General features: G+C 43.9%; 1 protein-coding gene across 1 annotated transcript in view; it reads left to right on the plus strand.

Annotated features, from left to right (window-relative positions):
• The window catches only part of LOC124624246 (obg-like ATPase 1), a 300,300-nt gene that overhangs the window by 26,246 nt on the left and 246,832 nt on the right, over positions 1–27,222 (plus strand). Inside the window, exon 2 of the mRNA XM_047149095.1 lies at positions 26,588–26,773. Within this exon, the coding sequence (XP_047005051.1) occupies positions 26,593–26,773 (181 nt within the window). The 5' untranslated portion in view covers positions 26,588–26,592. The remainder of the gene's footprint in view (positions 1–26,587; positions 26,774–27,222) is intronic.

A 27,222-nucleotide genomic window follows, 5' to 3' on the forward strand; every position in this document is an offset into this window, starting at 1 on the left:
CCCAAAGCAGTACAGAAATGAGTGTGAATACGCGTCTTAAGAAAGCACAGCTCATGAGGCTCACCAAAACCTGACATCCAAGGGCATGTAGATGTTGAGCCCCACTAGACACGATGGTCAATGAAGTCTCCCAGTAGGAGAAATGATCGTGGGAGTTGATCCACAAGATCAGTGAGAGCCTCAGAGTCTATTGCATCTTGCAGAAGTAAATACAGCAAGCAAACAGAATCTTCTGACACATGTGAATTTTGACAGTGACAGGTTGCAGTTCAGTAGCCAGTGGGAGAGCAGAGGAATGATGTGTGTTATTGACAGGCACAACAATTCCTCCTTTGGCTCTGTCCCAAGTCAGGTCATCCTTTCGGTGAAGGGTATAGCCAGATAGCACATGAATGTCAGTGGCTTTAAAATGTGTTTTTCTGTAAACACAGGCACAGGGGGCATTCTTGCATTAGCAGTTTCAGTTCCTCTTCATGTGTTGTGAACCCATTAACATTCCACGGCAGTGCAGGAGCTGTATATCACGGGGGCTGCACTTTCACCCTGTCTTTCCGCTGGGGAGGGGAGCCCGTAATGGCCTGGGGTTCAGTCTTTAAGTGAGATGATTGTCCCAGTCTGATATCAAGATCTGTTAGTTCTACCAAAGAGTCAAGAGATAATGTCAGATAGTATCGTCAGACTGTTTGCTTACCGACTTTGTCAGTGGTGGATGATTGGCCTTCAGCTTTTTGCCCTGGGTAGGCTTTTGAGCCAAAACTGCGGCAGTGATAATGTAACCGCTGGACAGTGGACCATACTGAATCTTTGGAGGAGCAGGAAACTCTGCAACGTTAGCAACAACAGATTTGTCGGAATGGCAGCGGGACAAGTGCACTGGTAAATGCAGTTGCTGGTGCTTACACTAGCAACCTCCTTTTTGGGTAGCAGCATCGATCTTCTGAAGTGGTTGTTTGAGAGCATACACAAAGGAGGTAGCAAACTTTGTGGGCTGCCTGGCCTTATAGCCCTGTTTGGCCTCACCATACAAGAATGCTTAGTTGTTTTGATTTCTTGTATCTTCTTTTCTTCAAGTAAGATACTGCAGTTCCTACTGCAGACAGGGTGATTGCCAGAGCAGTTTACACACTTTGGAGGTAATGAACAATCAATACCGTTATGCACTGCCTTACCACATTTGCCACAAGTGCCTTCTCCCTTACAACCTGAGAAGGTGTGCCCAAAGTGCTGGTGTGTAAAACAGTGCATTTGGTTAGGAAAATAAGACTACATGTTGAGGTGGAGGAAACCAGCCTGTATGTGGTCTGGAAGTGAAACTTACTCAAAGGTCCTATCTTTCCATTTAATTATGAAGAACACATTCTGGCCACCAGCATGGTTCTGTTGCTTGATATTGCCAGAGTCTGTGTAGTGCCCGCATCTGGAGGACTGGCTACACAAGCCCTCTTGGTTGATTGGTACCTACCAGTAACCCACCCTTTTTCTTGGCGGAGAAAGAGATAATTTTGAAGGATCCATGCTGCTCCCACCAGTGATCAAGCCAAGATCCCCATTCCCTGCGACACACAACATTCCACGACCAAACCACATAGTAGTTACTGAACCATGTCTAGAGCTTACAATGACAGGGACTGGAACTGCTTTCCAGTCCTCAGATACGGAACCCCAGGGTTGATAAGTTCGTACCCCGTAAATAAATGCTGAGCTCATGTGGGCTAGAGGCAGTTTGAAGCAGCCCAGAGATGTCATTCTACTGGGTATCAGGGTGCGTGAGTATTGCAGGGAATGAAAGGGCAGATGTAGCAGCCAAGGAGGAGCCGCATTGTGATCCTCAGTTATTTCAGTGTGCCATCCACTTGCATGCTATCATCTCTCTGTTGTGGTACAAAATCATGCATTGATGTGAAGGCGATTTACTGGAAGTGACCGACACTAAGATCTGTGTAGTAAAGCCCATAAATCAGCTGTGGCATATAGAACAAGGAAGTTCTTACTCATTTCGCATAGGCCACAGGCCTATGACGCATGGATTCTTACTCAGGTGAGAGGACCCTCCAGTGTGTGGTGCTTGTGCCATGCAGGTCACTGTGTGCCACATTTTATTGGACTGTGTTGTATTTTCTGACCAGCGGTCTGGCCGATCTGCCTCTATTTTAAGTAACATTCAAACAAATATGGTTCAAGTTTTAAACTTCTATAAATTGTCCAACTTTTAGGGAGATGTTCTAATGTGTTAACAGGGTGACTGGCTCACCCAAGTTTTTTGTGATTTGTCAGGCAGTCATATTTCCTGTGCTTTCCTTTTACCTCTTCTGTGTTTTGTTTTCTCTATTTTAAATTCATGTATAGCTACTTGCTGTCTTTCTAATTTACACACACACTTGAGAAATTGTATGTTATTCCTTGTCATTTTTTCTGTTTTCCATCTTTCCCTTAGTTGCTTTAAATTCATGGAGGTATGTACTATCTATGCAACTGATTGAAAGCAGTTTGTTTAGTTGCCATACACATTTCACTTCTTTTATTTGGGAAGCATCATCAGTGGCCTGTAATACATGTTTCCTTTTACACATAAAATAATTATGTGGTAGATATCATATGCTGCTATATTACATTTTGTTGTGTCTTTCTCTTGTTTTTAGGTTAAAATCAACTTTTGTAGCACAAAGTTCGTAATGTGAACTTATCGTTCGGTGTTACAATTTCTGGCACTGCTAACTAGTGTGTGGTCCTGGAGCTGTATTTGTTACTTTTCATACTCCAGCTGGTCGATTTCTGGCATTCTTTCACCCAGATTTGTCACATCGCATATATCTCTTCTACTGTTCATTTCTGTGATCAACATATGTGTGTTTTTTCGGTGTGTAGTGTTGCCAACTGTTGTTGTGTATTTGTCTGTCTTTTGTTTGGGTTGTGTTGTAATTTGATATTTTTCATTTGTTGTGTGTGTGTGTGTGTGTGTGTGTGTGTGTGTGTGTGTGTGTGTGTGTGTGTGATTCTTTCCCGAGAGGGTGATTTTTTTGCGTATGTAATTTCTCTTTAAAAGTAGTTTATTATTCTAATTTTGTAAATAATTTATTGACTTTATTGAGGCATCAGACTAATAAAGCAAGATTTATTATGATATGCCACTTTAATATATTTTGGCCATACTTTGCACAGCAAGGTACAAGCTTCATGTGCACATTTGTCAAACAGTGTAGTAACCACAATAAAACAATCTTCTCACACAGACTGGTGAGAACTATAGAAACTGATGGTGCCAAGGCTTCCTTTATAAAGTGAAATGAAATTGATGTTTAAAAGTATGATAGGAACTAGACAGATCATTCCAGCGAACCGCATAGAATTTGAATATTAAGACTGATGCATATCTGCATGGCTGAAAACACAGTGGAGTGTGAATGTTATTACTGTAAGTAATTTGAGTTCAAATCAATACCAATGAACAACACAGTTGCATATGAGGGACACTATCCTACATTTTATAGACTCAGTGAGGTTTCTGGGCCTAATATTTTACTCCAAATTGTCGTGGTTGTCACACTTGAGAGACCTGAAAGCCAGAGCCTTCAAGGCACTGAACCTCATGAAGTGCCTTAGCCACAGATCTTGGGGAGTGAACAGGGTGTGTCTGCTACAGTTTTACAGGCCTTTTGTGCCTTTGTGGCTGGACTATGGGTGCACGGTATATGTATCAATGAGGCCTTCTTTTTTGAAGGTCATTGACACTGTCCACTGTGATGGGATTCGACTGGCCATGGGTGCTTATAGGACCAGTTTCATACCCAGTACCTGTGTTGAGGCCAGGGAACCGCCACTCACCATCTGGTAGCAGCTCGTCATGGTGCAGCAGGCATTAAGTTCTTTGCAGCTCCAACTTCGCCCGCATAACATATTGTTGCTCATCTGCCCTTGGTATGCCTTTTCTCCAACTGTCCACAAGTCATAGTGGCGTTTGGAATCCATATGCAGTGTGTGCTGGAGTCACTCAGTGTGGTGCAATGAAACATAGTTCCAAATCAAAGTTCAGCCACAGAAAACAAGGAATTGTTGTATTCATGAATCAGTACAGCAACAGCTTCAATACAAGATATAAATTGCTGATCCACCTGCTTTTCACTGGCTAGAGAGCCCGTATGGTAGTGCATGATTTTGCAGGCATAGCTGTGAGGACTGTGCAAGCTGGCTTGGGTGTGGGATATTGAATGCAGTATGGTATCTGCACTTTTCTAGCATCTTGGCTGGGCTGGATATATGTGGGGTTGGATTTATTCAAAGAAAGGAAGTGTGACAGGGTTTCCTCAGAAGTTGTCATTTTGTTGTGTGGCCGTTGAGATTTCTGACGAACAGGACTGTTTCAGACTTCATGCAGGATGACATGTCTTATATTGTTCCTTTTGCATAAGGAACAGAATTTATCCAATTAAACTGACAAGCCTTATCAGATATAATAGTTTGTGGCACTCCCTCTATATCTAAGTTTGTCTCTGGTGCCTGGATTGTTTGCACTGATATTGTTGATCATATCTGTGCATTGTGGGTTGATGTGAATGCATGTGATCCCATGGCTAATTGAGTGTAGACCTTGGAAGAGAATGTCGTGCCAGATCTGACTGGTTTCATCTGTATGTTTGCACACTCAGTGTCGGTGTCAGTGCGCAGCCAGTACATTTGACACCTTGCCCATGTCCCTGGATCAGTAGCACCATTGGCACTATGACTTTAGACACAGTCCACCGACCGAGCGAGGTGGCGCAGTGGTTAGCACACTGGACTCGCATTCTGGAGGACGACGGTTCAATACTGTCTCCGGCCATCCTGATTTAGGTTTTCCGTGATTTTCCTAAATCGTTTGAGGCAAATGCCGGGATGGTTCCTTTGAAAGGGCACGGCCGATTTCCTTCCCAATCCTTCCCTAACCCGAGTTTGCGCTCCGTCTCTAATGACCTCGTTGTCGACGGGACGTTAAACACTAACCACCACCACCACCACCACCACCACCACCACCACCACCACCACCACAGTCCACCATTATGGTATCAAGCTTGTGCCTTTCAGATGAGTCGTGTGGTCAGTCTCTTGATAAAGGCAAGGATTTCCCCCTTTATCGGTTAGGCACCACAGATTACTCCTTAGCTATATCATACACATACATAGTGATCCATATCTTATGAATCAACACCTTCTGTTTTCTGATACAGAAGTAAGACTTTGAGAAAAGGAGCCTTGGCCAGGAATTCCACTACTGGCCCAGTTACAGTCCATTGGTTCCAACTGTTGCTTATCTTCTCGCAGTCCTCTCACTGGGCCACACTCATGATCATCACTATGGAACATAACTTACCCACAAATTCACCTGAATCTATCTCTTGGCCCAAATGATGTGACAGACGCGTTGGTTTTTTGCGATTCGTTCTTCTTGATACTCTCAGTGAGTACCCCAATTCAGTTATATTTATGCAGATGGCTCAATAGCTGAAGACTGGACAGACCACACTTTTACAAGCAACAGGGCCAGTAAGCAACACACTCTACATAGTGGATGCAGTGCCTTTACGATAGAAATTGCTTGCACTTCATTACATTTGCACTCAGTCACATCTTTCTTAATGTGTAGTGACTCTACAAGAGTGGTTTGGTAAACCTGGTAAATTTCCATGTAAGAATGGCATATGTTTGTTGCACCATCGTGATTGGTAAGATTAATTATGCCAAGGATCGTATAAGAATTTCAACAATGTACAGGGTCTGAAATGGTCAGTGTGTTGATTGTTATTGAAAACAGAGAAAAACGAGCTATGTGTTGTTATTAAAAAATTTTATTTGAATGGTTGAACTGTCGCACAAATCAAAACAGAACTGGATGAAGTTCATCCCGAATCTGTACCATTACTGAAGACCGTTTATTTTTGGAATAATCACGTTTATATTGATTATTCCAAAAATAAACGGTCTTCAGTAATGGTACAGATTCGGGATGAACTTCATCCAGTTCTGTTTTGATTTGTGCGACAGTTGATGTCACCAAAAAGGAAACCATTGAAAAAAACCATGATACGGTAATGCAAGGCCATCGAATAAAAATTCTTCAGATTACGGAGTCAGTAGGCATCTCAAGCGTGCGAATGCATAATATCGTGCACAAGGAATTGACGGTGAACAAGCTGTGTGCGAGGTGGATGCTGCGATTGCTCAGTCAGCCAAAAGCACGTCCGGTACAGCATTTGAGCACAATGTATGGCTAAGTGTAATTGCAATCGGCAAGGATTTTTTTTCACCAATTTGTGGCAGTTGATGAAACTTGAATCCATCAATACGCACCAGAGTCAGAACTGCAGTCAAAACAACGGACAAAGGCAGGTGAAAGTTCACGGAAGAAGACAATGACTGTTTTGTCAGCTGGCAGAGTGATGGCCTCTGTTTTTTGGGATTCACAAGGAATAATACTCTTGTCTTAGATTACTGGACCCTGTTATGGTACTTTGCTGGATGGCTTGAAACTATTGTCGGCTGACCAAGGTTGGTACGCAAAAAATGCTCTTTCACCAGGATAATGCACCATCCCTTACATCAATGATAACAGTGGCTGAAGTGCTTGAATTTGGCTTTGAATTGGTTTCTCATCCACCCTATTCACCAGACTTACAAGGGGAGGCCGCCAATTGTGAAATTCAGATTCGATTCATACTGCGCATAATAAAAGCTCATGGCCAGAGGTGTAACGTGACAAAGCACCAAGATGCACTTCTCAGCCGTTGTCGAGAAAATCGACAGTTAAAAGAAACCGTTGCGGTGAAATACTCTCTACGATTAATGATTTTCTACAGCGTCGTAGCGCAGCGGTAAGCGCTGGGGTTCGTAATCCGAAGGTCGCCGGATCGAATCTTGCGCCATGCAATATTTTTTTATTATTAGTTTTTTGCAATTCAAATATATATAAACTATTAATGAATTGCTTATGCATGTTGGTGAAGGCGGATCGCTCTCCAATTGTACCGCCTCCATTTTTCCGTTTGTTTTACAGGGTGTACCAAAGCTGTCCCGTCCGCACTGATTTTCGACGATGTTATAAGTTGCGCTAGGGACCGCATCTACCTTCTTTCGAAGTTAGCTGGCAACTACGCTGTTATGGGGCGCCTCGTTTCGGCCCATTCAACATCTGTCCTTCAAGTGTAACGAGCGAGTAACGGAGTTTATATTTCATACCTGCCACAGCAAGTTTGTGTTCGTGGGGTCTCTATTCTAATTCGAACGTTTGACTTACGCTATACGTATTCGTTTCGGAATATCGCTTCTACGTCTTCCGTTAACTATATGTGGTTAACATTATGAAGACAATTAATAACATTTGTGAAATACAACTTTGTTTGCGGAAAACATAATGATGTTCGAAGTCGCCAGTTTTTCCACGACAAACGACTTTCAACAACTTATTATATGCATAATTGTTGCAACTGATTGCCGGGAATTCATATATATATATATATATATATATATATATATATATATATTACATTTGAATTACAAAAAACAAATACTAAAAAAAAAACGTTTCATGGCGCGAGATTTGATCCGACGACCTTCGTATTACGAACCCGAGCGCTTACCGCTGCGCCACGACGCTGTCGAAAATTAATTATCGCAGAGAGTATTTCACCGCAACGGTTTCTTTTAACTGTCGATTTTCTGGACAACGGCTGAGAAGTGCATCTTGGTGCTTGCCACATTACACCTCTGGCCATGAGCTTTTATTATGCGCAGTATGAATCGAATCTGAATTTCACAATTGGCGGCCTCCCCTTGTTAGTCGAAGTGACAACTTGCTGTTCCCTAACTTGAAACTTTGCTTTGCTGAGAAGAAATTTCCGTCAAACAAGGAAGTGATAGTTGCAGTCAGCGAGTATTTTGCGGCATTTGATAACACCTATTTTTCCAATGGGATGAAGAAGCAGCAGAATCGCTGGACCAAGTGTGCATCCCTCAAAGAATACTATGTCGAGAAGTAAGGTGAGTTCTGTATTCAAAAGACATTTTTTCTTTCATTTTTATCATATCTGTCAAACCATCCTCGTATGAGCAGCGTATAGACTGTAGCCTAGTGTTATTTGTGGCCTCCATTGGTATTGCATATACCAGCTCCCCTCTTAGAACTCCATGAGAGCAGATCTCCTCTGTTTATTCAGTCACACAAATATCCTGGGGACTGAAATCGTAGACCAGCTGGCCAAGAATCTACCAGGAAGTATGCTCTGGAAATAAAGATACCAGGGTCCAATATGCGGACGACCTTGTATCGCCGGCTCTTAGCGGGTTGGGACAGTGAATGGAGTGTCATGATCAAAGCTGTAAAAGAGGCAGAGACTGTTTGGCAGTCTTCTCTTCAACCATATTACCATGAATACATCCGACAGGCTGCCGTAGCCTGCTGCAGTTGCAACACTCCACTGACGGTTGTGCATGTTGGAGTGCCCCATCCTACACGGCGAGCTTCGCAGCTGGCTGAAACACTCCTTGGAATCCTAGCTGATAAGTTCAAGTGGCAAATCATTTTAAATTTTATCGATCAGATTGGATTGTGTAATTTTTATCTGATATGTTCATTGTTATGGTCTTGCCGGCTGTCAGACGGAGAAACAACGTGGGCTGCCACCGAATTTGTAGCTCCAGGCTACCTCCCGCTTACCCCAGATGGAGAGCTGGTTCGGTTCCTGACAGCCCAACAAAGTTTTAATATCATGATGAGTCTTAATTTCTTCGTAAAAATGTTTTTGTGCTCCTCTTATTAGATAACCAATTCGACGTATCCACTGACCTGCTACAGTAGGCAGGGTAGCTTGGTCAGATTGGTGTTGCATAACTTCCACCGCATGAGAAGCCACGACGAGCCCCGAATCGTTCCCAGCTGACGTTTAACCTACCCTATTATCTTTTGCACCCATCTGACGTTTAATAATTTATTGTTAACATGTATAGACTGGCTAGTGAGATAGTTTTTGAACGTAAAAGAAAGAGGAATAACGTGGAAATAGAAGAACCACAGGAGGTTTTGAACAGATAGCAAGAATATATTGCATGTCTGTGTAAGAGGGATGAAATGCAAAGCGAAATTGAGGTTGAAGAGGAGCAATATGTATCGGAAGATGGAAAGGGATTCACCATCTTGGAAGCAGAAGTAGAAAAGGCACTGAATGAGATGAAGAATAGGAAGGCATGTGGAATTGATGATTTGCCAGCAGAACTGTTGAAGAGTCTGGGAAACAAGGCAAGAAAAGAAATAGACTACCTCTGTAACGAGATATATGATAAAGGGGAATGGCCTGAGGACTTCCTTGCAACAGTTATGATACCAATAGAGAAACACTAAAAAATGTGAATAGCATCAGACCATCAGTCTAATTCCTCTTGCAGCTAAAGTCTTGCTTTATGGTACAATAGGCCGTAGACCTTTCCCAGGAGCAATTCCCAATTCTCCATTTAATTCGAACTTCCGTATCATGTACCATCCCCGATGCGGAAAGAGGAGCTTTCCCTATTCCTTTAATGCATCGATACTCGCGAAGAGCACCAGCACTACTGCTGCAGTTTTGATAAAACAGCTTTACGAGTAAAGCCCTGCTCACCTTGTCCAGACCGATATTGACTATCTGCAACTGTAATGCTCACTGACGCTTGTGTTCCAACACTACGTCGCCGCACCTGTACCGACGCCTAGCGGCAAATCGTGAGACTAACACTACTGACAACGCAGTTCCTACAGCGCATAGTCTGGACATCTTTACTATACAGCATACGGTGTACGTTGCTATACATTCATACGGTAAATAGTTTTTCATCTAAACTGAGGAAATAGCGAAAATTTAATTATAACCACCTGTACTATTTTGCAGAATGTCGGGTCCTGATATGTGAGCCTAGGCATCTCATAGGGCTTAACCGGAATTTGCCCATTGTACAACTCATGGTTTCATCAAGATGGAAACGAAATGCCTCTTGCTTGTCGAACTCTTATTCAGGACCCGTCGGTAGATATCGCAGGATGTTAGTTAGGTTGTTGCTGTGGGTGGTGGTGGTGAGTTTCTATGGGAGCAAAGGGACCAAACTGCTGAGGTCATCGGTCCCTAGGCTTACACACTACTTAACCTAACTTTAACTAACGCTAAGGACAACACACACACACACACACACACACTGACACACACACACACACACACACACACACACACACACACACATACACATATGCCCGAGGAAGTTCTCGAACCTCCGACGGGGTCAGCCGCGCGAACCTTGGAAAGACGCCTCACACCGCGTGGCTACCCCTTGCGGCGATGGGTGGTGGGCCAATAGCGGATTTCATGATAGTAACTGCTAAAAAACAGCAGCCACTCCTGTAATCATTGTACCGTCTTATTTGGTTGGTCCAATAAGGGTCCAAAAGCGATTTCAATGGCTTGTGGTCCATGCGACCAGGGGGAATTATGTTGTATAAGAAAAAGTGGAATTTTTCGTATTGTAAATAAAAGCCGATGGCTCCTTTTGTAGTTACTTCTAACACACCTTTGTCACGGTTAGTGTCTTAGATGTACATGCAGTCAGTTGTCTGATGCCTTCGGAGACTTAGGTGACAAGAAAGTTCTAATTATACATCTAGGGATAACTACTAGTAAGCCTGAACGTAGTCAGTCTTAGAATAGAACTGGCTCCCTGATAACTTAGGCAGTAGATCTTCTGAATGCAGAATCGGATGAACATTTACATCAGATTGAAAAATAGGTTGCTATTTTAAAATTGCCACACATACGAATTTGGCTGTTAGACTTTTTAATTATCACGGTAGACAGTGACCATTGGCTAGACGTCATTGATGTCACAACACCTGATGCCTATAAACGATGGAGTTGCGCTGTAGCTGCTCCCTTTGTAGCCAAATACACACCTAGCCCTGAAAAAATGAGGGGCAGCTTTAGGTTTTAGTGATATGTGTGCTTTGTTCATAGCCCAGATTGCATTCGATTAAATCAGAGTATTCTTTATGTTAAATTTTCAGATCAGTTAACAGAATAGTATTGGATATGATAACTGAATTTTGTATTTCAAAACCGAAGCTAGAAAAAGCATTTGTACCCAAAATATTAGTTTCTACTGGTGCAGACTATACAAAATATGTTCAAAATGTTCAAATGTACGTGAATTACCAAGGGACCAAACTGCTGAGGTCATCGACCCCTTAAACTAACTTAAACTAACATGCTAAGAACAACACACACAACCGTGCCCGAGGCAGGACGCGAACCTCCGACGGGAGGGGCCGCGCAATACGTGACATGGCGCCTCAAACCACGCGGCCACTCCTCGCGGCTACAAAAGATGCAGCAGATCTACAAACACGTTTATAGATAACATTAACTATTACATGACCTTTTGAAACAATATGCAAACTACTTTACTGCATCAAACAATATTTAGTTAGCTCCAAAGCAGTGAACAGATACGCCAGTATGTTTCAGCTGTAATTAGAGATGTAGAAGCACAGGTATGAACATGAAACTCTCTACCCACGTAATTGATGACCAATTAGCAGTCAGTTTGAGTGGAGTTGTAGTAGTGCCTGATGTCACAGGAGTGATCTTATGCAGTGTGGTACAGTGCTGTGGTGAAGGCTGTAAGTGACCATAACAGATGGTTGCCACTAGCCCGTCATCGTCCCAAACAAAACACTTAGCACTGAACTGGGGCCTTTGCGCTGGCTGTGACTGCGGAAACATTTAGTGCTTGATTTCCTTGTTTTCATTACTCTTTGCAAACTATTATTAAGGTTACTGCTGCTGCTGCTGCTACTACTACTACTACTGCTACTACTACTGTAATTTCCATCTTAACAATTTTCTATATTAGCTTAAACCATCATAGAGGAGGGATTTCTAAGTACATTGCAGAATGATTTGGACAAGATATCTGTATGGTGCGAAAAGTGGCAATTGACTCTAAATAATCCCCATGAGCACTAAAAGAAATACGCAAAATTTCGGTTACACTATAAATCACACAAATTTAGAGCCTGTAAATTCAACTAATTACCTAGGGATTACAGTTGCGGATAACTTAAATTGGAATCAACACGCCAGACAGCAGTAGCCGGCCGAGACACGAGCAGAAACAGCGAAGTAACCGATTTTGTGACTTACGAGTTCGTGACCAGGAGCGAATTTTATATCATCATCTGCGTGTTTTAATAGTTTAGTTTCTTGAGTTTCTGAGTGTTCATTTAATATCTAATATCCACAGTTATCGCGTTTTTATTTGCGTCCGAAAGTAAATCAATTTTGTGACATATTACAAGTTCCTAATCAGGGACGAAGTATTTAGAAAGTCTCTTCGGGTTTGCCGCCGGATCTCAAAATCAACTTGATTCAACATTTCGGCGATCCAACTGGTCGCCATCTTCAGGAGAAGGCTGCTTCTGCTGATGAGTCCCGCTGGAAGGTTGGTTGGGTTTCGGGTTCCGATGGATAGATCAGGTGTCCACTAGACGCAGGAGGTAGTACACGGGTAGCAGGGGCTGTGTGGCGTGGAGTGGGTGGTTTTTTTAGGTTAGAGGGTCTCGGGGAAACACAAGAAGGGCTTGAATCACAAAGGGTGCAGGCCGAACACAGGAAGAACGTACATACAGAATCATCGGTACAACAGTTGTAAATTGTCGTAGCTGTGTTGGGAAAGTACCAGAGCTCCAAGCCCTAACAGAAATCACTGATTCTCAAATCGTTATAGGCACTGAAAGTTGGTTGAAGCCGAAGATAAACTCAGCCGAAATTTTCGCGAAGAACCTAACGATGTTACTGTTGGAAGTAGTTTATCTTGTGGCGAAATTGAGTAGATAGTTCCTTTGAGTTAGCATGGGCAGAGGTCATTGTTGGCAACCGTAATAAAATAATAATTGGATCCTTTTACCGACCTCCCAATTCAGATGATACAGTTGCTGAAAGGTTCAAAGAAAAATTGAGTTTGATTTCAAACAAGTGCCCGACTCATACGATTATACACTCCTGGAAATGGAAAAAAGAACACATTGACACCGGTGTGTCAGACCCACCATACTTGCTCCGGACACTGCGAGAGGGCTGTACAAGCAATGATCACACGCACGGCATAGCGGACACACCAGGAACCGCGGTGTTGGCCGTCGAATGGCGCTAGCTGCGCAGCATTTGTGCACCGCCGCCGTCAGTGTCAGCCAGTTTGCCGTGGCATACGGAGCTCCATCACAGTCTTTAACACTGGTAGCATGCCGCGACAGCGTGGACGTGAACCGTATGTGCAGTTGACGGATTTTGAGCGAGGGCGTATAGTGGGCATGCGGGAGGCCGGGTGGACGTACCGCCGCATTGCTCAACACGTGGGGCGTGAGGTCTCCACAGTACATCGATGTTGTCGCCAGTGGTCGGCGGAAGGTGCACGTGCCCGTCGACCTGGCACCGGACCGCAGCGACGCACGGATGCACGCCAAGACCGTAGGATCCTACGCAGTGCCGTAGGGGACCGCACCGCCACTTCCCAGCAAATTAGGGACACTATTGCTCCTGGGGTATCGGCGAGGACCATTCGCAACCGTCTCCATGAAGCTGGGCTACGGTCCCGCACACCGTTGGGCCGTCTTCCGCTCACGCCCCAACATCGTGCAGCCCGCCTCCAGTGGTGTCGCGACAGGCGTGAATGGAGGGACGAATGGAGACGTGTCGTCTTCAGCGATGAGAGTCGCTTCTGCCTTGGTGCCAATGATGGTCGTATGCGTGTTTGGCGCCGTGCAGGTGAGCGCCACAATCAGGACTGCATACGACCGAGGCACACAGGGCCAATACCCGGCATCATGGTGTGGGGAGCGATCTCCTACACTGGCCGTACACCACTGGTGATCGTCGAGGGGACACTGAATAGTGCACGGTACATCCAAACCGTCATCGAACCCATCGTTCTACCATTCCTAGACCACCAAGGGAACTTGCTGTTCCAACAGGACAATGCACGTCCGCATGTATCCCGTGCCACCCAACGTGCTCTAGAAGGTGTAAGTCAACTACCCTGGCCAGCAAGATCTCCGGATCTGTCCCCCATTGAGCATGTTTGGGACTGGATGAAGCGTCGTGTCACGCGGTCTGCACGTCCAGCACGAACGCTGGTCCAACTGAGGCGCCAGGTGGAAATGGCATGGCAAGCCGTTCCACAGGACTACATCCAGCATCCAGCATCTCTACGATCGTCTCCATGGGAGAATAGCAGCCTGCATTGCTGCGAAAGGTGGATATACACTGTACTAGTGCCGACATTGTGCATGCTCTGTTGCCTGTGTCTATGTGCCTGTGGTTCTGTCAGTGTGATCATGTGATGTATCTGACCCCAGGAATGTGTCAATAAAGTTTCCCCTTCCTGGGACAATGAATTCACGGTGTTCTTATTTCAATTTCCAGGAGTGTAGTTGGTGGTGCTTCTAATTTACCCTCGATGTTGGCAAAAATACATGTTTAATTCCGAAGGTACGCATAAACCATCATCCGAAATTGTGCTAAACGCATTCTCTGAAAATTATTTCGAGCAGTTGGTTCATGAGCCCACGCGAATAGTAAATGGTTATGAAAACACACTTGACCTCTTAGCAACAAATAATCCTGAGTTAATGACGAGCAGCAAAACGGATACAGGGATTAGTGAACACAGGGTTGTCGTAGCGAGATTGAATAGTGTAATCCTCAAATCCACCAAAAATAAACAAAAAATATACCTCTTAAAGAAAAGCAGATAAAAATTCACTTGACACCTTCCTGAGAGACAATCTCCACGTCTTCCAAATGAATAATATAATTGTAGAGCAGATGTGGCTTGAATTCAAAGAAATAGTATCAGCAGCAGTTGAGAGATTTATACCAAATAAATTAACAAACGACGGAGCTGATCCTCTTTCGTACACAAAACGGCTCAGAATACTGTTGCAGAAACGGAGAAGCAAACATGCCAAATTTAAACAGACGCAAAACTCCCAAGATTGGCGATCTTTTACAGACGTTCGAAATTTAGTGCTGACTTCAATGGGAGATGCTTAGAACAGATTCCACGATGAAACAGTGTCTCGAAAATTGGCAGAAAATCCAAAGAGATTCTGGTCGCATGTGAAGTATTTTAGCGACAAGAAACAATCAGTGCCTTCTCTGCGCGATAACAGTGGAGATATTATCTAAAACAGTGCAGCCAAAGCAGAGTTATTAAACACAACCTTCCGAAATGCCTTCACAAAAGTAGAAGTAAATACTACAGAATTCGGATCAAGAACAGCTGCCACCATGAGTAACGTAGTAGTAAATATCCTCGGAGTAGTGAAGCAGCCTAAATCAATTAATAAAAACAAGTCTTCTGGTCCAGACTGTATACCATTAGGTTTCTTCCAGAGTATACAACCGTTTGCTCGACGAAAGCTTCGTACCCAAAGACTGGAAAGCTGCACAGGTCACACCAATATTCAAGAAAGGTAGTAAGAGTAATCCACTTAATTACATGCCCATATCATTAACGTAGATATGCAGCAGGATTCTGGAACATTTGTTGGGTTCGAGCATAATGAATTAGCTCGAAGAAAACGGTCTATTGACACACAGTCAACGTAGATTCAGAACATCTTTCTTGTGAAACACAACTAGCTCTTTATTCGCATGAAGTGTTGAGTGCTATTGAAAAGGGATTTCAGATAGATTCCGTATTTCTGGATTTCCAGAAGGCTTTTGACACTGTACCACACAAGTGGCTTGTAGTGAATTTCGTGCTTATCTAATATCGTCTCAGTTACGTGTCTGGATTCGTGATTTCCTGTCAATGAGGTCGCAGTTCATAGCAACTAACGGAAAGTCATAAAGTAAAACAGAAGTGATTTCTGGCGTTCCTCAAGGCAGTGTTATAGGTCCTTTGCTGTTCCTTATCTATATAAACGATTTGGGAGACAATCTGAGCAGCCGTCTTAGGTTGTTTCCAGATGACACTGTCGCATATGGACTAATAAAGTCATCAGAAGATCAAAACAATTTCCAAAACGATTTAGAAAAGATATCTGAATGGTGCGAAAATCGACACTAGACCCTAAATAATGAAGGGTGTAAGGTATCCACATGATTGCTACAACTCCATTAAACTTCGGTTACATGATGAATCAGTCAAATGTAAAGGCCATAAATTCAACTAAATACCTAGGAATTACAATTACGGATACCTTAAATTGGAAGGAACACACAGAAAATGTTGTGGGGAAGGCTAACCAAAGACTGTGTTTTACTGGCAGGACACTTAGAAAATGCAACAGACCTACTAAGGAGACTGACTACACTACACTTGTCCGTCCTCTTTTAGAATACTCCTGCGCGGTGTGGGATCCTTACCAGATGGGACTGATAATGTACATCGAAAAAGTTCAAAGAAGGGCAGCACGTTTTATATTATTGCGAAATATGGGGGAGAGTGTCACTGAAATGATACAGGATTTGGGGTGGACATCATTAAAAGAAAGGCGTTTCTCGTTGCGACGGAATCTTCTCAAGAAATTCCAATCACCAACATGTTCCTCCGAATGCGACAATATTTTGTTGACTCCGACCTACATAGGGAGAAACCATAACCACGATAAAATAAGGGAAATCAGAGCTCGTATGGAAAGATGTAGGTGTTCGTTATTTCGACGCGCTATATGAGACTGGAATAATAGAGAATCGTGAAGGTGGTTCGATGAACTCTCTGCCAGGCACTTAAATGTGATCTGCAGAGTATCCATGTAGATGTAATGTGAGTGAGTGCGATTTATTGGCAGAACACTTAGAATTTGCAGTACGTCTACTACAGAGACTGCTTACACGACGCTTGTCAACCCTGTTCTGGAGCACTGCTCTGAGCTGTGGGATCCTCATGAGATGGGACTGACTGAGGACGCCGAAAGAGATCAGAGAAGGGAGCTCGTTTTGTAGTACCGCGAAGTAGGGTAGAAAGTGATAATACCGACATGATACGTTAATTGTGGTCGTAATAATCAAAACAAAGATTTTTTTCGTTGCTGCAGGGTTTTCTCGTGTAATTTCAGTTACCAACTTTCTCATCCAATTGTGAAAATGGTATTTTAGCACCCACCCACATAGGCAGAAATGATCATCATGATAAGAGAAAGATTTAAGTGTTCGGGTTTTCCACCGCGCGATTGGAGAGTGGAACGGTTGAGAAATAGCTTGAAGGTGTCAGGCACTTAGTTGTGAATTGCAGAGTAATTATGTGAACGTAGATGTAGATTCGTAAGCATCTTTACGTCACATTGCTGCAGTATCTACAGACTATGCCATCCGGTCATCAATTGACAGTCCGCCCCAGTAGCTGAATGGTCAGGCTGGAGAGGGAGATTTTCTCTCCTCAGGGATTGGGTGTTGTGCTGTCCTCATCATCATTTCATCCCCATTGTCGACGTGCAAGTCGCTCAATGTGGCGTCGCACCCAATAAGACTTCCACTTGGCGGCGGAACTTCCCGACTGGGAACTCCTGGCTACTGACGCCATACGCTCATTTCCATCATTTGATGCTAGGGAACAACATAGCGTGGTATGTATTATCGCTATGCGCAAGACAACGCTGGCTGCACATTGTGCAGCTAACGAGTCGGCATGGGGTGCATGTTCAGCTACGACCGAGGTGACTGAACTGTGACCAACCTCGCTCAACCTAGTATCGGACAGTATTATGTTAGTCTGAACTTCCTGGCAAGGAGCTAGACACAGAACCATGTCCCAAATTGAAAAATTTTGATATAAGTTATGTTGCATTATTAGCGGAGAATATTGCTCTGTTAACTAATGGACCAACCGGCATTTGTAAGATTGGTTCAGTTTCTACTGACGCTGGTTTTAATGTTGTCTAGCAGCGATTACATACATTTTCATCTCAAAATGAGTGCAGAATGAACTATGCAAGATATCTGGTGGCAAGTTATGAAGCAGCTGTTAAATGTGATTTCTGGAAAACAGTCTCAGAGCGGACGGAATCTGAGTATTAGGCACGTTACTAGTCTTTCAAAACAGCGGAAACTGTCCGAAATATGTTTCCCAAGTTTTCTTAGCTTCATCAAAGCCAGAAATGTAGGTCTTAATGCTGTTGGTGGAATATTGTCCCGCTCTTACATGCACTTCAGCAAGTAGCTGTGGTGTTTTTGTAATATCTCAAACTGTAACTGAATTTTCTGTTTTCTACTGCTGCTGCCGCAACTCGTAATAAAATTTGTATCCATGATAGACTAATGACATTCCAGAGTTTTGAGTTCACCATAACCACGTTTGTGTCGTAGCCTGACACAAACTAGGCAGGTCACTCTTACAATTGAATGGTTGTGTGCATGCCAAGATATACGATAAGTCGATGGCCGAAATCACAATAAAGTGTGAGCATTATAAATGCGAGTAACATGAACACAAATTAAAGCAGTAAACAAAACCAGAACCGTCTTTCAATACAAGGCAAAATTTGGAACCTTGTTGAGGTCCGAATAGTGAGATATATGTTGTATTCGTGAATATATGTAAGAAAAGGTTTCAGTGACGAGATACAAACTGCCAGTTCACCTACCAAGTCGGTTATTTATTTCCTGTACCGGTCCAACGGGAATCCGCATGGGACTTGATTGCTGCGACCCTTGGAGTCCGTGGAAAAGCGAACTACATGCCACACAAATGTCACCACCTACAGTCTGTCTCCACATCGTTGGAGTATCAGATGAACTGAACTGGCATAAACTTGAGAAAGACGCAAACTATCCCGCAAAAATCTACTTCCAAATTTTAAACAACTACAGACTCGTGCGTATTTCTCCCTTTGTGTCCACGAAGGTAAGAAAGACTTATTATACATTGGCGTTAGATAGAAGCAATCTGTAAAAAAAACTGGCGACTCGCCTCTGAATTACTTCGATTTCTTCCTTTTATCCGACCTGGAAGGTATCCCAAAGCGAAGAGTACTCAATAATGGGTCGCACAAGTTTTCCTTTATTGATGAGCTACATTTTACATAGAATTCTCCCAATAAACCGAAGTTAGATAATCGCCTTCCCTCATCGACGAGACTCTGCCAAGTACCATACCACTAATACTGTATTCGAACATTGCAGGACTAATTCTCCCACTCATCTGCATTAACTTACATTTTTCTACGTTTTGAGCAAGCTGCCATTCATCACATCAACTAGAAATCTTAACCAAGTCATCCTGTATACTCCTTCATTCGCTCAACGACATCTTCGCGTAAACCACAGCTTCGTTAGCAAAGAGCCTCCGATTACTGCTCACCCTGCCCGTCGATGCCCACCTCTACGACGATTGGTGGGATCTGGGTTCAAGTTTCCCACATCTCGCTCGATGACGTCACTGATTTATCTACAACGTCGATGTCAGCTGTACTTGAATGCTTCACAAGAACCCTCGTATGGAGTGTTCATCAATTTTGGCACAGTTCGGGATCGATGTTTCTTTGTCTACACGAGGCTGCAGGCGAATAAATTGATGCAGATACTTGGACTGCAATGGTCTACGTCGTTCGTCGGTGAGAGACGATGGCAAACGTATAAGGCCCCCATTTTATCTTCGGAGTGGTACATCCTCCATACTAAAATACCTCCACCGACTGCAATAAAAATGCTCTGTTAGCAAGTGGGAAGCATTAGCTAATAAGTGTTTTGATTTAATTGTATCCTACGACGGACGTTTACTGTATCTCATCATCGAGGCAATCTTCTTCCGTGCTTCGAGCGTCCGTAGTCGGTGTTGCTACTCCCTTACTAAACACAGTGCTCTTAACGTACATCACAGCAAGTAGATCGCTCTGAATAATATGACGGCTCTCTTATTTTAGTTGTCGTCCAGCATTAAATTGGCGAGTGACTGGAATCACTGTGGTCCGAATGTACATTTTTTCAATCCGCATTAGTCAGCGGTGATCTCTGTCGCCAGCACGTGTTCCCTGTGGAAACTGACTTGGAACATACAAAGCCGTTTGCGGGTGCCTCGGAGCTGGAATGTCCCTATGTCGGACACCCACGTTCTGGGCGTGATCAAATGGACTCATTTTGTGTGTTTTCTCTATTCTGCACTCGGTTCTCAATCGTCTGCCAGTGCAAAGGCCTGAAACTTCCCTGTCACGTGACTAACAGAACTACAGTGCGCCGTGGCAACGCGGGCTATGTCTCGCCAACATAGCAGCTAACTGTAACTCCGTCGTAACTTGCATGAGTATACATTTCTGTCGATGAGATGGTAAGCGCTGGGCTCCTTTCGTTTCCTCACATACGTGCGTTTGTGTACAATGCGTCCGTTACTTAGGCAAAGAGTTCATAGTATCACTTTCAGGCTATTTATCGAACGTTCCACATTCGAACCGCGCATGAGAAAAATGAAAACCTGAAATTTTGCGTGTGTTTTCTGACTTATTTTATTACGATACTCATTTCTCCATCTGTAGGTGGGAGTAAGAAAAGCAGAAGAAAAGTTAGCGACTGGACGTTCATGAAAAGATCTCACCGCAACGATAAACACCTTTGTTCTAGTAAGTGCCACCCCACATCTCTCATATCCTTGACTCTCTCTCTCTCTCTCCCTGTTTCGTGATAGTAATAAAACGAGCTGCCCTGCTGTCGACTTTCTGCATGTCCTCCGTCTATCCTCTGTGGTAAGGATATAATTCGGCGCAGCAATACTCCAGAAGGTGGCGGACATGCGTAGTGTAGCCAGTCTGTTTAGTGTATTTGTTGCATCTGTTAACTGCTCCCAGCAACACACAGTCTTTGATTCGCCGCCTCCATAACACTTTCTGTGTGATGATTCCCATTTAAGTTATTTCTACTTGTAAACCATAGGTAATTAGTTTAATCTATAATCTTTAAATTCGAGCTATTTAGCGTGTAGCAGAACTGTAACGAATTTTTTCCAGTACTCATGTGTTGGACTTTACACTTGTATTGTTTGGGGCGAATTGTCAGTTTTCGCATCATGCCGTCCATCTCGTTATAAGGGGCCCGTGCGAACTTCCCCTCACCAATTTTATTCATTTTGATAGCTTGTGTGGGGCACGACTAGGACACCAGCATATGTAAACAGGAATCGTTTTCGAGAAAATAGAGTGCGAAAATTTTTGACGTGCTTGCATACTTGCGAATTAAAGCGTCCGCAGCTGAGCAAGTAAACGTTTAGCTTCATAAGCGCGAGATGTCGGGATCGAATCTCGCTGTCGTCACTGACTTTCATTTTAATTGCAACGGAAACTTTCTGACATGGAGATCGTCTCCCAACGTGCACTATTGAAGTAACACCTCCAAAATGTACTTTATTAATGCAGCCTTGCGACGTTTATTTTTACAGGCAGATGAAGAACCTTTTATAACTACTACAAAATTGCTTATAAATCATAGAGAAGAGAGGGAGTTTGAAGAGATTACTGCATAAAAAATCAATCAATCATACACCATTAGTTACGGGTGTCAGTGTTCGGTGACGTGCTTCTATATACATGGTATGCCGCGAATCTGTGTAATGACCAAGAACCGTTCATGAATGTAGACGAAGTTTCCAAGTTTGTTGTGCAATAGGCACACCGAAAAGACCATTGGTATGAAAAAAATCGGCGTTCATTACATGCGCTACATGTCGGAATATTACTGTTTTCCTTGTTTTAGGATCAGTAGCATCCTGACTTGTGCCGTGCGGCGTAGATTACATATTATACTTGTCACAGATGTAAATACAATAATATGAACAAAATGACTAAGCTGATTTGATAGAATGTTCTCTCCCATCCTTTCTTTATTTCCAATATCTCTACGAAAAAATTCTTCCTTTTTTCACTACAAAGATTATAAATGATTCATTAGGTATTGGCAGTTTGCACAATTGTTGTTTGAAATACGTATAATTAAAAAAAAGTAAATACAGTGAGATTCGATCCAGAGACCTCGCACTTCTGATTGGTTGGTTGATTTCGTGGAAAGGACCAAACAGAGAGGTCATCGGTCCCCTCGGATTAGGGAAGGATGAGGAAGGAAGTCGGCCGTCCCCTTTCAAAGGAACCATCCTGGCATATGCCTGAAGGGATTTAGGGAAATCACGGAGAACCTAAAACAGGATGGCCGTATGCGGGTTTGAACCGCGACCCTCCCGAATGCGAGTCCAGTATGCTAACGACAGCGCCACTTCGCTCGGTCCGCGCTTATGAAACTAGGCGCTTACTCGCTACGCTGCGGAGCGCCCAAGTGTTAGTAATCGTATAAATTACACATATAAGTACGCCTGAAAATTTCAAACTCGATTTTCTCGAAAACGGTCGAGAGTGGCGTCTTCCTGTTTACATATGTTAAAATCCTAGTCGTGCCTACGCATCCTGTCGGTATGAATCAGTTCGGTGAGGGGGAGTTTGTATGGTCCCCTTGTTAGTGTTAATCCAGTATAGTACGGATTCCGCTGTACTCAAGATTTGGCAAATTTATTTTTACTTAACTTTGCGGACGGATGCCCTTCCAGTCGCCTCAGTCGCCATTTACCTGGGGGAAGTCTTGTGCACCACCTGTCCGTGAATCGTATAAACTTTTTTCTGTTTGTGTGACGTATTTTTTGAGGTGGAAATTGGGGGACCAATCCAATATTTGCCTAAACGAGTGTGGAAAACCCTTTGAAAACCACTCTGTCTGGCTGATGCACCAACCACGGTCGTTAATCAACCGGACTTGGTCGATCCGGGTCTGCCTCACCTTCCTGTTTCTTAACCGAACGTGCTGCGAATTACTCTTAGCAGTAGCCCTTTCGCGTCATGCACACATATATATCAGTAAGATGCGACGACCGCAGATCCAGTCTTTCCATGCGGGTGCACACCAAGCCCCGTCTCTTGCGGGAAACGGTAATGGCGAGTGAGGGGTTCACGGGTAGGTGACGCTACGCTGCGCGTCGGGTGGGAAGCGAGCTCGGATGGCCGAGGCGGTTAAAGCGACCGCTCGCGTTAAGCGGGAGATGTGGGTACGAGTCCCGGCAGTGCTCAAATTTTCTGCTGTTGCCATTGATTCCCTTCAATGCCCAAATGAGGCTAGTGTAATTTAAAAACTTTGGAATCATGCAGATATCTTGTGACAATAAAAATCGTTCTGATGTTCTATTGATTTTACTAGACGGCCAGCGATACCATCATTAAGAGGGCTGCTGACGTTGTCACATTAATCGTTTATATGGATTAAGAACAACGGAGAACATGTAACATTTCCTTGGCGAATCCCATATTCGCTTCGGTTTCATTAAATGATTTCCAGTCAGTTACTACGAACTGTGACCTTCCTGAAAGGAGATAGGCCGGCCGGAATGGCCGAGCGGTTCTAGGCGCTTCAGTCTGGAACCGCGCGACCGCTACGGTCGCTGGTTCGAATCCTGCCTCGGGCATGGATGTGTGTTTCGTCCTTAGGTTAGATAGGTTTAAATAGTTCTAAGTTCTAAGGGACTGATGACCTCAGATGTTAAGTCCCATAGTGCTCAGAGCCATTTGAACCATTTGAATCTGAAAGGAGATAACGATCCAGTTGCACCACTGAGACTATACTCCATAGGCACGCAATTCGTTTAGAAGTTGCTTGTGAGGAACTGTATCAAACGCCTCCTGGCATTGTATATATATGTATCAGCTTGAGATCACCTGTCGATAGACTCATTACTTTGTGCCAATAAAAAGCGGTTTTCACAAGCTCGACATTTTATGAACCTTTTCTGGCATTAGGAGAAATAAGTCATAATAAACTAAGAAAAATCAGAGCTTGCACGAAAAAAATCAGGTGTTCATGTTCCCCACGTGCTGTTGGAGAGTGGAACGCTCGAGAAATCGCCTGAAAGTGATTATAAGAATGCTCTGCCAAAATTGCAGAGTAATCATGTACAGGTATATATAGATGATTATCGTTACATTCTTCTAAGATTTATTTCTTAGGCTTTTAGGAACAAGTGTCTTCAAGAAACGTAAGAGATACAATACTTCTATCATCACATTGTGATGAACTAATAAGTCAGGCATAACACCAGCGGAAAACTGGTGATAATAAAGGATTGTTGTAAAGGATTGCTGGATGACTAATCGCTGAATGGATGTCGTACTTGACAGCCAACTGTTAAAGAGTTCGATCCATGCTCGATGCTATAATTTTTTCTAGTGTTCTGCTGTTTCTTTCACCTCTGGCAGAGCTCTGCATATGTGGAAAACTCAATTTCTTGGTTAAATAGTATGTTTGCACCTAACAGGCAGAATGTGTCATTTCATAGGTTGTGGGAAGACAGTTTTACCATTCCTGCGAAAGCATTGTGATATTTAAGAAAACAGTTTTAAGGTTCTTTATTGCTTTGTTTACTGTATTAGAGGACTGTTGGAGAGAGTGGCGTACGGCTCGATTGGTAGCGGAGGCTTAAGCATAACGGTAACTAACTGGTAGAAAATACGAGGGTATCGGGCGAAGCGCAGCACTTTCGACTGAAAGCGTTGCTGACGGTGCAGTTACAGCAAAATAAATATTTTTGGAAAACATTGTTAGCAGAAATAAATAGTACCTAGCATTTTGATAAACACTTTGAAATTACCGTAACGCGACGTGTAAAATTCGTTGTAGCCCTCTATACGAAAGTGAGAGGCAACAAACTCATCTAGTGTCAAGTATTTTCAAGTGTTGAATCAGAAGAAATGCCTAGCATATAAAAACTAGAAGGTATGCTCATTGTGATGTGATATATTAGTGAACAAGGTGTTCACAAATAGTATCACCAGTTTAGTAGCAAAAACATTGAGTTTAATCAAACAAGAGGAACAAACTTGCATCAGAACGAACTATAGCATTTACAAGGCATGAGAAAATAAGAAAGGAGGAGGTGCAAGATGCTGTATGAAGTAAGGGGAGAAATAACTTGACCAGAGACACGTGCCTTTGTGGCAGCAAGATTTAAAGCGCGAGCTGTTGCACTGTGATGAAACAACAAAGCATCTTTCGGTGTTTCTCACACGCAAACCGTATCTCATGGCGCTTTTTTATGGGAAGTTTAGCTCATAGTTTTCAGTATTCGCATGCTCTTTCGCGAGATTAGCATATCAATATAAAATTACATTAACTCCCAGACAGGTAAAAAGTCTGCCAACTCTTGAGAGTAAAAAGAAAATTATTCTTTATAAATGCGTGAAAGTAAAAAATCATAGCTGTTGACCTCCCTTTCAAGTATCGACAGTAACTTAAAAATCGTGTGAATTGCGCAGCATTGATTCAGCCCAGCTGCTTAACTATCGCCGAATGTCTTGGTCATAACATAGTCTCTCAAGCTCGAACTCGGCCGTCTGCTGTTACACCTAAATTTTCTCACGTCGGCAGTTTACATGCGAATCTGCATCTCTCTGCTGATCTACCAATACGCACTGCTAATTGTGATGATTGCTCCATAATTAGGGACCAACTCGAGCTCATCGAACGCCTTAACATCTAGCATGGGCGGAACCACGTCTTGTGGTATGAAAATGGGGTTAACTCGGCCAATATAATGACACCCGCAGGCGCGTATATCAGTTGGCCTAAGGCATCGTCTAATGAAGAAGAGAGGTTGGGACGCAGAAGTACAGGCAATATCGACACGTTATTATAGCTATAAGCCCAATTCTTAGGTCTTCCTTGGCCCCACAGCCAAAATACTTACCTCTCTCACTCTCCCGCTCCTTTTTTTCCGTTTTATTCTGATTAAGCCACGCCTGGCGAGCATTAAATCTTGGGGCGTAAACTTCGGCGGGCAGCCTTCGACGGCGTTTGCCGCCAACGCAAGCTGAAAAAAAAAGTAGATACGATTTCCGCCACATATGTAAATTTTCAGTGGAAGAACTTGGTGCTCTCCGTCAAGAAATTGTGATTGGCCGTAGTTGCTCTCCATTTATAAGGAATTTTGGTTTCTAAATTAGACGTTCGGCGTCGGCAGAGAAGACCAAGCGGGCGGCGCCGTAATTACATTAATACTGTTTCTTTCTCTTTTCCACCCCTTCCTTGTCCCTCCTCCCCCAGCCGACCTTCCCGGCCCATTCTTCGGCAATCGGGATTGCAGACTCCGTATCGAAAGGTCCAGCATTACGCCGGCCATTAAATGCCTTCTGGCTCCGGGCACAGTGAACGTACGTACGCGCCCAGATTAAAAGATCTCCGTCCCTCCATCTCCTCGTTATACATTCTCCGGGCGAGGCTGGCGGAAGGAGCAGGTGGATGGATGAATTTGTGTAGGGGGCGGGAGAATGGGCGGCGATCAGCGAAGGGGGCAGGCAGGCCCAGCGCCGGAGCGCGGAGACGAATGGGTCATTGCGCAAGAAAGTATAACTTGCGAGGCGAGCCGAGCCGAGCCGAGGGGGGCTGTGCAGTCGGCGGTGATGGGCGTGTCCGGTCGAGGAGGGCCGATTGCCCGGGGCCTCGCCGTCCCTCCCGATTAGCATATCCAGCGGACCTGCCCTTCCCTGCGTCCGTGTGCGCTCTCCTACACTGTGTGCGTGCATTTGTTTCAGCATCCATGGCGCCCAAGAAGGTAGAGGAGCCCGAGAGGAAGCCGCTCATTGGCCGCGTGGGCACCAATCTCAAGGTGGGCATCGTCGGCATCCCCAACGTCGGCAAGTCCACCTTCTTCAACGTCCTCACCAAGAGCCAGGCGGCCGCCGAGAACTTCCCGTTCTGCACCATCGATCCCAATGAAAATAAGTATCTCCTCCTTTCAGTTTCTTTTGTAGATATTTTGATGCTGGATTGTAGCGTTGCCGTCTCCGACAATCTAGCTTTAATCGCCGATTTCGACAACGAGGATTGAGACGTTTCCACCATTGGATTTCAGAGATGAACAAGGTGGCGCAATGGTAACACCCAGAATTTGCATTCAGGAGGACGACGATTCTAATCCCCCGCTTGAACTTCCAGATTTACTTTTTCCTTAAGTCCCGTAAGGTAATTGCCGGGATGATTCCTTTGCAAAGGGCGCAAGCGGATTTACTCCCCATTGCTCCAAAGTACCAATTTACGCTTCATCTATAATAAAGTCGTCGACGAGAAAGTACACATTAATTTTCTGTCCTTTTCAAGGAACTTACCAATGGAATCCTTTAAAACCAAGTTTAATGCAGGAAAAGATAAATACGCAGAAAATTCTGAT

Source organism: Schistocerca americana, chromosome 1 (genome assembly GCF_021461395.2).
Source record: "Schistocerca americana isolate TAMUIC-IGC-003095 chromosome 1, iqSchAmer2.1, whole genome shotgun sequence".
Lineage (NCBI taxonomy): Eukaryota > Metazoa > Arthropoda > Insecta > Orthoptera > Acrididae > Schistocerca > Schistocerca americana.